General features: G+C 41.6%; 1 protein-coding gene across 1 annotated transcript; it reads right to left on the bottom strand.

Annotated features, from left to right (window-relative positions):
- Positions 1 to 332: 332 nt before the first annotated feature.
- LOC105053432 (uncharacterized) lies at positions 333 to 1,296 on the bottom strand. The gene has a single exon (XM_010934576.4). It carries the CDS (start codon positions 1,109 to 1,111, stop codon positions 512 to 514), a length of 600 nt encoding a protein of 199 aa, XP_010932878.1. The 5' UTR covers positions 1,112 to 1,296; the 3' UTR covers positions 333 to 511.
- Positions 1,297 to 13,996: the final 12,700 nt, after the last annotated feature.

Below are 13,996 nucleotides of genomic sequence, written 5' to 3'. Positions count from 1 at the left end.
AACAAAACTCAGTTACGAGGTTATTTAGGTAATTGTAGTAGCGGGTACGATGGGACTCCGTCAACTCATCAACGAACAGTTGTCGCCGATCTGGGACGGACTGTAATGACGATAATGCCCTCCGCCGACTGCACGGGCGCACGGCGCATAAACGCTAAACCGGCACCTGTCGATGGTAGTAATCAAAAGATTCCAGTGGCATTTTGGCCTTTTTAATTTCGAAAGGAGCTGTCGGCATTCAGATTATTACGAAGATAAAAAGGCGACGTACATCCGAACCTACGATTTAAACAGCGGATTGTAACGATTCAGTACTGTACAAACTCGCAGTCTTACGAACATTTCGCAATTTTTATAAGATAAAAACTCGCTAAATAGCGCTTAATTAAACTGTACACGAAGCCAAAGAAGGCAGATAAATCCGTCGGGCGGAAAAAGGACGAAAGAAATAAACAAAACCAGAAGCGGAAAAACGAAAGCCGGAGGAGGCATCCGGACCGCCGGATCTATCTTAGAAGAGCGGGGCGGGGAGGTTGAGATCGAAGCTCAACGGCTTCTTCTTGGTCACCTCCTCCTTCCTGGCCATCGCCGCCATCATCTTCTTCTCCTGCTCGCCCCTCACCACCACCTCCACCGCCTCGAACCGGTACCCGGAGAAATCGGATCCGCCCGCCGCCGGGGGCCCCAGGAACAGATCCCGCCCGTCCGGCGGCCCTGGGTAGGCCGATCGCCACTGCTGGAGGTCCCAGCTAGCCGCCGGGTAGGCGGCGGCGGCGACGGTGACGGCGCTGGAGGACGGGATGTCGCTGGCGTCGGCGGAGTAGCCGAAGTTGGTCTTGGCCTTGGGACCGCGGAGGTTGCGGGCGGCCTCGTCGTAGGCCCGGGCCGCCTCCTCCGCCGTGTCGAAGGTCCCCAGCCATTTCCTCGTCTTTTTCCATGGGTCCCTAATCTCCGCCGCGAACCTCCCCCACGGCCGCTTCCTCACCCCCCGGAAATGCGCCTCCTTCCCCTGTCCCCCCGCCGCTCCCGCCGCCGCCGCCGCAGCAGCCGGTGGCTCCTTCTCCCCGGTCGCAAAGCCCTCCTTCCTCAGCCGCAGCGTCTCCACCGCCATCGTCCGTCTGTCTCACCGTGCGGCGTACCGCTCCAAATAAGCAAAGATTGAGATTGAGAGAGAGAGAGAGAGAGAGTCCTGAGGAGAGAAAGGAAGGGAGACGGGGTTTGGGGGTCTATTTATAGCAAAACAGACGGTCTTGGTTCCGCCCGACAAGAAATTCGTTTATTTCGATAATATTTTTTTATTTCTTTTTCTTGGGGAGAGCGGGGTTCATAAAAAGGGAATGCGAGGGCATGCACGGAGGTGGGTGCATTTAATGGACGACGGGTTTATCCCCACTATTTTATGGTCTCAGATCACGATCTCGTCGTTGGGATCCGGGTCCACCCGTGTGGTGTGATCACCACCGTGTTTTATAATTTAATGTAATATTATTAAATAATCTTTTGGGAAAGAACCGGGAATAAAACGGGAGCTGGAGCAGTATGTTCCGGAGGGGGGGAGAATACACGCGGAGCCAGCGACCCAGTGGACCACCTTTCACAATGGACCAGCGGGCCGGTAGGGTGGAACAGGTCAAGGACCGTTCATCAGACGGCTGCCGCGTGTGGGACACACCGGATCGGATACGGTGGTACTCCGCTCAGCCGCTGCACGTGCATCTGCCTCCCGGTGGGCGCACCAACGTAGAACTCAAATCAATTAAAATAACAAAAACAAAAATCATGAAAAAAAAACCCAGCAACCACAGTAGCCGCGTACCGTACGAGCGGGGCCCACAGGATGGTCCAGGGTCGACCGGTAGGCCGCACCGCTTGCACGGTCGTGATGGTATGATAAGACTTGGGGGCCTGGCTGCTGACAATTGGGCTGCTGCTAGACCGACAGCTCGCCTCGCGAAGACCGGGAGTCGCGGTGGTCCCCCGTCCGTCCGGTCGGCACGTCATAAATCGGACTGGATCCGTCCGTCCAAACCGGGAGTCGCCGGTCTCCGTTCCGTTCCGTGGTATCTGGTCGCTCCAGCGGATTTGGTCTTTAAATTTTTTTTATTTATTCGAATTATTTAATAGAGGAGCAATTATTTACGCACCGTTTTTGGGCGATTAGTGCGGGTTAAGATAGTGGCTAAAGCCAATTAAAGCCGGGCCCTACCGTTCCCCGCGTGATGAGGATATCCTAATTTGGAGTGTTATACGGGGTATTAGACCGGATATTATATTTAATTAGTCGGGTTGAAAATGGCAAGGCCCGTAAAAGGTGGATTCGACGGCGCCGGCGGATTACACGCATCCATGAGGGTGTCTTTCGATGGTAAGATGTCGCATGTCTGCCATGATGCCCATGTCCTCCCTTGTCTTTTCGCGGAAGGATTATATTTGGGCTGCGAGGATCAACTCACCGAGAGTGAGATTACCTATTGCAGACCCTCGGGCCTTTTGATGCCCAGACCGGACAACGAACGGTGGCCCGATCTCTTATCGATGTGGATAAGGTTGATGTACTTTCCCTCAGAAAAGGTACTGTTTCAGAGGTTGCGTGTTACATTCACCGGAGGTGACCGGAACTCAAGTGCTGCAGAAGAAATGGTTTGAACCAGAGGCAGGCAGTGGCAGCTCCCGCGATTGGAGTACGGCGTGAGGACAATGATGGTTGCGTACCAACGTTTAGAGAGGTGGAGATGTTGTTGATCTTTGTGTGCCACAGATGGCATAAAACTCATATGCGGGAGGTCAGATCTGCCGTTTATTTTGGACCGGTTGTCGTTCCAACGGTTGAAAGGTGGACGGTGATCCGTGGAGGCCGCCACCAGGAGGACGCCTAAAAAAAGGCTCCACGAAGAAGTTTCGCGATCTTTTTGCTACTTGACCGGCGAGCCGCTGGCCGGTGCTCGCTGCTACGAGATTTACGAAACAGCTGGCTGGTCGAAGCAGCTAATGAACGGTGCTCTGCATCTCTCCATGTGACACGTGCATCAAAAAAAAAAAAAATCAGAAAGAGTACGACTCTGTCAGCCGTTTAGTGGGGCCCGCAGTATTAAGTCCAAGAGCGGCTATCGCGGCGTCCAATTTACCGTGTTAAAATAAGAAAAATCCTTGCGCGCGTCATGGCCCTCGTGGCCCGCGTGCCTCGGGTGCCGTGTCCCAGTCCAATCCTTGTGAAAACCAGAGGCTACGAAATGACGAACATACCCTTGACAAATATTCTCTGATGCCCTACGTATCAAAATTAACCAGCATTAATTTAAAACGGACGCTGCCTCACTCACGCCTTCAAAATCTCCCAGGTCCAGTCCAACCTTCGACCTAAAAATTTTATGCTGAAAATAAAATTTATTCACGTCATCAATAGCAAGAGCAAGAGCAAGAGCAGCAGCTAAACGTACATAATTTTGTGCCCCCGTTGATAGATAACTAGTGGAGCAGGGCTATTTCGGTCAGGATGAACTTAACTGGCTGGCGTTAGCAAACGTATTTAATAGGTAAATTTAAATATAATAATATTATTGGCAGCAGCTCCAATGAATCCATCAGCCCACACTTATTATTATTTATCAATAAAGACAAAGCCTTCAGAGACGCAGCGTTGTTAGTCTCCACGCGGATGTTTGCTCGTGTCTGGGGTTCTCTCAGTCTCAGCACGCCAGTCATCTTATTTCGCTGCCGAAAGCCGAAACGAGCGATGATGGACGGCAGATCTGCGCCGGCAGTGATGTGGTGGGTCCTGCAGGGGGGAGGACTCCGGGGGTTGCGTGCGGGGAGAGGAGACACGTGGGGCGCCGTCAGTGGCGGGCCTCGTGAAGGAGCGAGGAAGGCGAGGCGGTGGGAGTGGAGGGTGGGGCCCGGGGGTGCATTTTGACTTGGGGTGGAGGTTTGGGTTCCCAGGCATGGGTCGTACCGTCTGGGTCTGCTCTTTTCCCGCGGCAGGCATGCACGCGACACGAACCCCCCGCCCCGGCTCTTGGGGTCGGCACGGCAAGGCAGCCGCTTGGATTATAACTGGACATACAATTCAGGTTAATTACTTCACTGCCCTGCTCTGATTGGTAAGAGAAGTTATATTTTTTTATTTTTGTGGCGAAGAACGCAAGTTATATCCTTGAACGAATGGTTCCTGTAGCAACTTGGGACCGCCTAAATTTCAAGTTAAGGATCCGTACAGTTAACCCTCTTTCAATTGACCAACTTAAGCTTTTTTTTTTTTTTTTTTTTTCTTTTAATGAATAAGTTATTTTTTAAGTTGACATTTACTCATAAAATGAATAAATTATTTTTCTATCAGTTTAATTTTTTTTTATTTTATTCTTAAAATACCACTGGCCCCATAATAATATAATAATATATTATTATTATTATAAAATAATATTATAATATAATAAGTTATATTATTAGTCTAATATAGCAACACTGCCAGCTTAGTTTGGTATGTTTTGTTCAAATTGTTGTTATTTATGTATGTCTAAAATTGTACTAATTTTACAAATGAAAACTAGCAACAATATTTTGTTCAAACTGATTTAAATTTTTATTTTTTCTGTAAATAAAAATAAAAAAATAACAATACCTAATGGGGGCAAGCTCAAGAGTAATTAAAGATTTAAGCTTGATCTTTTCTTTTTTTTATTTAGTTTATGAATAATAAGTTTTAAATAGGCCGATAATAACGTATCAACTATTTATAATTTATTAGAAAATATGGATAGCCAAATTTTTAAATTTTGAGAAAAATTTGGTTTTAAAGGTTTGATGAGCAGAAAATTAATCATGCCATACAGCATTGGGAGTGCTGTTATTGTTGTAATAAATTGTTCTTACATATCATACAATTGATTTCTCAAGTACAATTATATAGTTAATTTTTTTTATTTTTTTTATTTTTTTTACTTTGAATTTGTACCAACTGCCTTCGTAGTTGAACTTTTTATAAAATTTGATATATATTATAGCTCTAAATGTGAATCTTTAGCTGGATTTTCATTAAGGACAAGCTTTTGACTCTGCGCACCTTTCTTTTTCAACTAAAAGAATATTGATGTGCAATTGTCCAATTGATTTAAGGGCAATAATACATGAACTAGCAGTTTAGCACTCACAAAGATTTGTGAATGTTTAGAACTTTTCATCCTAGGAGTATCCAATAGCTATTAATTGGTGCATGAAAACGATAATATGGCCTTTTTCATCTGAAAAAGATAATGATTATATGCACTTTTTCATTAAATGACCTGACATGCACTTTAAAAAAATTAAGAATTAATAAAGTTTCATGTTTTTGTATGAGAGTGGTATGTATGGTCTATAACAAACATATCAAAAACCCTATATTAACAGCAGTAATTTAATTGCTTAAGTTCTAAAAAACAAAATTTCTGTTTTACTTGCCTTAGTTTTGTCTACTAATTTTTCTATTAAGTAATTTAAGTTATTTGAAGTTTTTCATAAGTATAAAATTTGCATCCCATCAGCTCTAATTATTCTCTTATGAGCTTATCACCATTGTATTTGCAAACCTGTATGACATTTGGCAACTTGGCTCAGGATCTGTGCCTTTCACTGTTTCTCATACCATATAGGCAAGCAATAAAGTTGCTTACTGGCCTGCTGGCAGGGTTGTAACCTTTGGACAAAGCTTCTTATCGCTCAAAGACTTTCCTAGAAATTTGAGAGCCCTTTTGTAGGCTGGCTCTTGGGTGCTTTGCTGCTCATCTAAGGAGAGTCCCAGATCATAGACGGAAGGAAGAATTTTTTGTTCATCATTTTTGGTAGAGAAAAAATACATCATTTCATCGAATTAGATCATATAGTATAACTAATAAAGAATAAGTATTTAATACAACTCAATTTTTTTTTTCAAATTATTTTTGATCAAAATACTCTTTTTCTCTTTTTACTTTATTTTACTTATGTTTGACCAGGATATTATAAATAATAATAAGACATCATAATAATAGTATGACACAATGTTGCATCATATAAATAATTATTAAAATATCATAAAAAATAACAAGACATCATAATAATGATATGACATCATGTTGCATTCTCTGACATCCTGTTGTATTTTATAAATAATTATCGAGATGTCATAAAAAATAATATGACATCATAATAATGATATGACATCTGGTTGTATTTTGTAAATAATTATCGAGATATCATTAAAAATAATATGATGTTATAATAATGATATGATATTCGGTTGCATCCTATAAATAGTTATCGGGATGTCATAAAGAATAACATGATGTCATAATAATGATATGATATCTTTTTACATCCTATGATATCTTATTATATTCTATAAATAATTATTGAAATATCATAAAGAATAACAAGACGTCATAATAATCCTATGACATCTTATTGCATCCTATAAATAATTATAGAGATGTCATAAAAAATAATAGAATATCATAATAATGGTATGACATCCGGTTGTATTCTATAAAAAAGTAATAGGACATCATAACATTATCCGAGATGTCACAGCATTCAATAGGAAAGGACATTATTCGATTCTCTTTCTCTTTTTATAGTTGTAGAATGCTCACGCTTGGCTGTAGTTTGTGTTCACGATGAAAGGATGAATAGATAGAGTTTTATTGATATCTAGTCGGATGATTGAAAGATGATTGAATTTATAATGATACAAGTTTTGCTAATTATTATGAATTGAGAATGTTATTATTTGTGGATATTGAGATTGTAATAGATTTTAAGTTTTTGCATATTCTCTAGGATCTTGTCTTACGAAGTAATGTCACGTGATTGATCCGAATACTAAGTTCGGGGTATAACACTAAATTGTAAGCCAAAAATTTTCAAAAGCTCTGTCCCTAGTGATCAGAACCAAATTCTATCATTTGGACTTTGAAAAGAAATGGTTAAACTAAAAGTTTCATCTTTGAGAAAAATTTTGACCAAATATATCTCTTCATCCAAGAAGAATTAGGTGAGGTGATAGTAGACAAAGTTGATATACAAGTTGAAACCTACTTTCTATAGGATTTTAATTTTTCAAGTTTATTTGTACTAGCCATATTTATTTTAAAAAAATAAACCTTAATGGAACTAGGAGAGAAATCCAATCCAAATTATGCAAGAACAGACCACACTTTTATAAATATGATTGTATATCTTTGTTCTTGATCTTTATTGAAAGAAAAAGAGGCATAAAAATCTTTGCTAATTTTTACATTCTCTAATTTATTTTTGCAAGATTTGAGTTGAGTGGTTGAGGAAATGTCCTTTCTTTCCGATCAGATTAAATTGAGACCAGAGAATGTTGCAAAACCCTTATCAAATATTATTTCTTGGGTTGAGCTATTTATGTTAAAGACGTGAACGTAGATATTTATAAAAGTTGGACTCTTGCATCAATCATTTGCAAATCAAGAATTATGTAACTACCGTAAAGTGCACCAGAAATCGTCTCGTTCCTTTTTAGGGTGTTTGTTCCCTATATATATCTCCAAAAAGGAAAATCATAGATATTGAAATGGAGAATAACAAATCGGAAAATGCATCAGTTTTTGCACATAATTATAGTTGCACAATTCAACCAATGCGGCAAGACTTCTACGTTCATGGTGTATTAAGATACTGTAACAGATATAGCCTGAAGCAAGAGATATTGGAAGACTTATGTGCTGTGATAGTACGACCACTTCTTGGGCATATGAAGAGGGAACACTTTGGTTTCATATCTTTCTTGTTTAGCTTCATATATATATATAGTATTTAGTGAAGAAATAGGAAGTGATATGATGAATATAGTTCGCAATAGGATGACTAGCTAATCAAAGATTAGACTGGATTCTAGACCTGCTGAGAGTATCATGTTAGATTGATGAGTATATGACATTGAATATATAGCAAGCGCAAGATTGTTAGAATTGGCACTTTAGCAAAGACATAATTAATTATCATACATGATACACTTCAAGATATTAATAAGGATCTTTTTTGGTTTTAATCTGTGTATATTTAAGTGATATTTCATCAATATATATATGTCCGATCGACAAAAATATAAGAAATAAACGAAGGCTATGGACAATATCGGACAACTTGATTAATATGACTAGTAGTAGTTTGTGGAGGAGTTCATTAGTGCGGTGACCCTCTTTTTCCATATTCGTCAATTAAGGAATCCATTTCCCTTAGTCGAGTAATAAATCATTGAGCAAGTCTGGCCACTTAAGCGACAACATGTGGATATGAAGGTCATGGTGATGGGGCGGTGGCATGCCACTCACTACTCTACATGGAGGAGGAATATTCCAGGGTGAGGTCCTTTTCCACCTTCCCAAACTTTGATGGCCGCCTTTGAAGGAGGTGGGCTGCTTGAATCTATCCTCTGCCTGTTTCTTTATATATACATCCTTTATCATTTTAATAAGCTGTACGGTGTCACCTAAAACGACGCCTTTCGACCGACCTGTTATTTTTTCCATGGTTTAACCCTTGACTGGAAAGGGAATTGATTCATTGGGCAATAGCGGAGCTCGATGGTGAGGCTGACGGCGGAGCTTGGTGGTGAGGCCTGAAATGGGTTGGTGTGGAGATGGAGAAATTAATTATTAGATGGAACGTACAGATCTACTATAGACCTAGGTCATCTTACTACTGCAAATAAAAAAAAAAAATTATAATAATAATAAAGAAAGAAGAGAAAAAATAATGTGAGTCCATGCATGGTGGACTTGATCCATTTAATAATTTCTGGCAGCGATCGACGGGTCACAGGTAATATGGCACTGGCTCCCTCCATGCGCCTGGGGATAACATGCTGCCATCCCAGTGACTGAGAATTCTGGCCGGGGAGGCTAACTGTGATTCAAATTATGAATCCTGTGGGCCCGGTTGAGTAATGAGCCGTGGTTAGGCCTATGGTGACTTTTTACTTGGGTCAAATTTTTTTATTCCAATATTCGTTGCGTGGTCATAAAATGTACCGTGGTTTCTTCCACTGTTTTGCTCAAAAGAAAAACTCACCTTGCTTGTTAGAATTTTTCTTGACAGGGAATTTGACACCAATTTTAGAAGGCTGACAGTTAATTGTAAAGTGTTACTGATCCTCAAAACTCTTGAGTCATATATTTTCTTTCCATTGTTGCAATATTGGTCGTGTGGCCAATCAAGCTGCAGATAATGCCACTATAGATTAGTTGCATGAAGTTTTTTGCTGAGTTTGGACTAAATGATTTGCATGGATTGTAATAGTCCAGTAGTTCCATGGATTAGAAAAATGTTTTCGGAATGGGAGCTAGGTGCGTGTTTCTCACAAGTCCAAAGCTAAGAACAAGAGTAGTCTGGTTTTGTCTGAAGTTTGCTTCTTTATTTTTTCTGTCGTAAACCTTATGGATACTCTTCTTCCTTGAGTAATGGCACTTCAGTAGTCTAGCTTTTGTTCACTTGCTCGGTGAATGTGTTTGTGAAAGATTCCTCATCTAGCTGAGAAGGCCTCGTCTCTTGAATAAACTTTTGGTTATAACCATTCTACCACATGTATCTCGGGCCATCCAACAAAATGTCAGCATATCATTCAGAAAAAAAAAAAAAAAGAATTTTTTTCCTTTCAAACCAAACAAAAGATGTTATCTAGCTAACCATGATTAATAGTGAATTTTTTTTCATACAAAATTTTCAAAAACAATAATGAATTTTTTTCAATAATAAATGATATTTTGATATCTGTTGGTGCAAAAATCCGCTTGCGCCGGAGAAGCTGGAGTCAGGGAAGTCGCGGTCGCCGCCGGGACCTGCAAGGAAAGTCTAAACCAGAGGTGGGGTTGCTCCGACAAGACCCTCCGACGCTCAAGTCAGTTCTCTGCCTCAACAAGAATGGAGCGCTCGAACGGAGAATTTAGAAGAGTTTTGAGATAAGAAATGAGCTTATAGAATAACGTATCTGGGTCCTCCTTTTTATAGGCGGAGGAGGTAACGGATTGATGGCGACGTTTGTAACCGCCTGGTAGTGGGCTGCCCAGGGTCAGGCGGAATTTGCTGCGAAGAGTAGTGGAGTAGACCCGTGGCCATCACTGGGGCGTGCCACGTGGAATCTGCTGCGGGAAGTGGGGCGGCGTTTGCTGTCGCGTCTTGCCAGCGGAGAATCGTGCGGTATCCGTTGCAGGAGGTGGAGCAGGATCGTGGTCGTTTATCGTGGCCTGTCATGTAGTAATGAAGCCGTGTGGGATCCGTCGTAGGGAGTGGAACAGTGTTGCGACCGTTACTGCGGCCTATCAGGGGGTGATGGAGCTACGCGGAATCCGCCGCAGGGAGTGGAACAGGATCGTGGCCGTGATTGTGGCCTGGGAGTGCAGATCTGTCGGCTGAAGTTCGGCTGTGGCCGGAGTCTGACCCCACGTAGGGGTCCGAGCGGAGTCCTCCTTGCGGTTGGGGTAGTAGGTGGAGCCCGGCTCCCGTGGGAGTCTGGGTGGAATCCCCTGCAATCAAAATCAGATGCAAAGTCCGGCTCCCGTAGGAGTCCGGACAAGGCTTACCGGCAGCTGACGTTGAGGACGGAGCCCGGCTCCCATAGGAGTCCGAGCGGAATCCGCTGGCGGTTGAAGTTGTTGGCGGAGTCCGGCTCTCGTAGGAGTCCGGACGAAGTCTGCTTGCAGCCGTTGGTGTCGAGGGCGAAGCCCGGCTCCCGTAGGAGTCCGGGCGGAGTCTTCCTGCAATCAAAGTTAAGGGCCAAGTCCGGCTCCCGTAGGAGTCCGGACGGGGCTTACCAGTAGTTGATGTTGAGGACGGAGCCCGGCTCCCGTAGGAGTGGGTCCGGCTCCCGTAGGAGTCCGGGCGGAGTCAACTTGAGGTCGGAGTTGTCGGCAGAGTCCGGCTCCCGTAGGAGTCCGGACGAAGTTTGCTCGTTTTTGTAGTTGTTGGCGGAGTCCGGCTCCCGTAGGAGTGAGCCCGGCTCCCGTAGGAGTCCGGGCGGAGTCAACTTGAGGTCGGAGTTGTCGGCGGAGTCCGGCTCCCGTAGGAGTCCGGACGAAGTCTGCTTGCGTTTGTAGTTGTTGGCGGAGTCTGGCTCCCGTAGGAGTCCGGACAAAGTCTTCTTGCGGTTGTCATGTAGTCGATTCCGCTGAGGACTTCGGCTGTGGGTATTTTATACCCAACAATATCTTTATTGGATGGTCCAAGATACACACTATAGATCAATTCTAACCAATAATTTTTTCATCCTTTGATGTTAGCCGCCATTGAAGTCAATGGAGACAGCTCTCTAGATACTGAGAAGAATGCAATTCATAGTGTTTAAGAGGAAGAGGATAGTTCAATCAAAAAAAGAGGAAAAGGATAGAACTGCGAAGAGAAAAGAAGGGAAGAGAAGTGAAGTTGAAGTAGGTTTGAAGCCAAAGAGTTGGATGGATGGTTGGCAATGCCCTCCACGTACCAGGATTTCATGCTCTAGCCATGGAAACAGCGAACACATTGTGGACCAACTGGGGCCAAATGATAATCAAAATATGAGAAAAGCTTAGATGTGCAGGCCGAAGAGTCTGCTTTTCAGCCTCAATTTTATCACTTGTGCATCGAAATTTTGTATGGATTGAAGCAAAAACCATGTTTATCTCCTTTTTAGTTGCATTGTGTCTTTTCTCCTTTCCTTGTTTGAAACTATAGGTTATGAGTAGGGTTTTTAGTTTATTGGTTCTTAGTTATCCCATTTCAAATGAAAGTCAGACTTATGGTGTGAGTACATTTATCTTATAACATATTAACATTTTAGAGGATGAGTTTTTCTTAAACTCTTAAAGAACATCTGTAGCTCCTATGAGTGAGGTGTTGAAGTTACAAGAGCACCCTCAACAAATTTCATCTATATGAGAATGAGAGTGAGGCCGCTCTCTATGACAATTGGGCTTATTTTCAAACACATTCATTGAAAAATTGAGATAAGCACAAGAATGTGACATGCTGGCTAATAAAGTTCATATCAACACCTAGATTGTTATATGTAGGTAGTGATACTTTATTTTTCCTAAGCAATCATAGCTCAAATCTGAGACCATTACTGACTCTAGAGTACAGATTACTATTCACTAAGTGAAGGTTCAATATAAAGCACACCTTCATGAGGTATGACGATCCCTCTTTGGCCGTTAGGCTCTTTTCATTTGTTTTAACATTAAATGAATGGAGGAATGTCGGTACATTTTACTATTAAAATAAAAATAATTTTTTAATAAATTTTGAGATAATGAAAAATATGAATGATTGGATGTTTTGACACTATTACTCATTTACATAAGAGTTTCATATATTAACTCTATTATTCATATACTAATGAGGTCATTATTTTCATTATCTTTTATAACAGAATGTTCATTTTCTCATTGAAGGGCTAATTAATTACTCTTATATTTTGTAATATAATAATTTATCATCCTCTCTCTTTAGCCCATTACTTTAGCTAATAATGAACCATATTAATTTGGGAAGGCTCCATGAGCCTATAAAGGCACTTCTCACCATTAGTCTCTAATACACAACACTCAATACACATCATCCTTATTCCACTTATAAAAAAATTTTGAGAGTTTTCTAGCCAAAAAAATTAAGAGTTCATTTGGTGGAGCTTTGGGCTCAACCTCTTGTGCAGAGCTGGTTTTGAGCCATACAACGATCGAGTTGGGCTATTGTATTCTGGAGGGGACAAGCAAAAAAGCTTTACTGCATTGATTTGTAGGCTTTGCCAACCACAGAGGGTTTGAATCTCCTTAAAGGGAGCAGGTTTTTCATATCTCAGCCTGGTTAGTGCCATCATCTTCCATAGAAAAAATTCCTATTCTTCATTGTATTTTGCCCTAGTATTGTATGTTGCACGAACACAAAACATTGCCTTCAAAGTTTCTAATGAGAAACCCTACTCCGACACTATATTTAAAAAACCCATGCAATTTAATCTTCAGTACATCCTGGGAAGGGGGAACCCCATGAACCCAATATTGGAGCTGCAGGAACCCCAACGCCAGGTAGTACTGACATCCATAAACTCCTTTGCAAGTCTGGTAGATAGGAAAGCAATTGAACGAGATAACTTCACAGAATCTTCCACCAAGATAACTTCACTCTACGGATTGTACGTAACTGCCACACAAAGGAAAGAGTTATAGGAGTGGACGGATCATTTGAAACCACACAAGACATCAGCTCCTAATAAACCTCCCGAACTTTAACAGAAGTTCTTCCTGTTTTGAACCAGAAAATAAATTCTTGTTCCAAACATTTGATAGGCTCCCTGGCTATCAAGCAAATAAGAAGATATGGCATTATGCTCCAGCTGGCTGGCTAACATCTGCAATCGGATTTGGTTGGCTCTTAATCGGAAAATTACACAACCAAGTATCATGAAGAATGTTGATTTGTTGCCATGTGAAACCATCTTGAATAAGCCATGAAGCTTGACATACTTCTTTCCAAATAGCAGAGCATTTTACTCCTCTTTTATAATCATGCCACGATCCTTGACATTGTTTTGTTCAATTGTCATTGCAGCACTAGAATGCCCATTGTCTAAAAGCATATTGTTCTAAACCATTGAGATTAATGTATCCATGATTCTCCAAGATTCTTCTAATTGACGATGAAATATATGTATAGATATTTTCTACCATGTCCCTTGATTTTTTCATCTCATGTCCTTAGCACTCTTCTCTCTTTTTTTTTTTTTTAATACAAATGGGTGATCATACCAATCTGGTGCGAGAGCAATCCAAAAAATCAAGATATACAAAGTCCAACAAGGCCAGCGGACAATTTTCACCTTGTTGCCAAATCCAGTCATTAGAGTGCTCTGAGCATCATTCTTTTTTCATCATGCCCTCTAATTCTATTTTACTTCAATTATAGAAAGAAAACCCGACAACTTTAGATCATGAAAAATGTGCCACAATGTCCAGAGGATAAAGCATGTTTTAATACTATTGCTGTAGAT

This window comes from Elaeis guineensis, chromosome 10, assembly GCF_000442705.2.
Source record: "Elaeis guineensis isolate ETL-2024a chromosome 10, EG11, whole genome shotgun sequence".
NCBI lineage: Eukaryota > Viridiplantae > Streptophyta > Magnoliopsida > Arecales > Arecaceae > Elaeis > Elaeis guineensis.
Note: the sequence above shows the minus strand (reverse complement) of the source record. Positions and strands in the feature narration are given on the sequence as shown.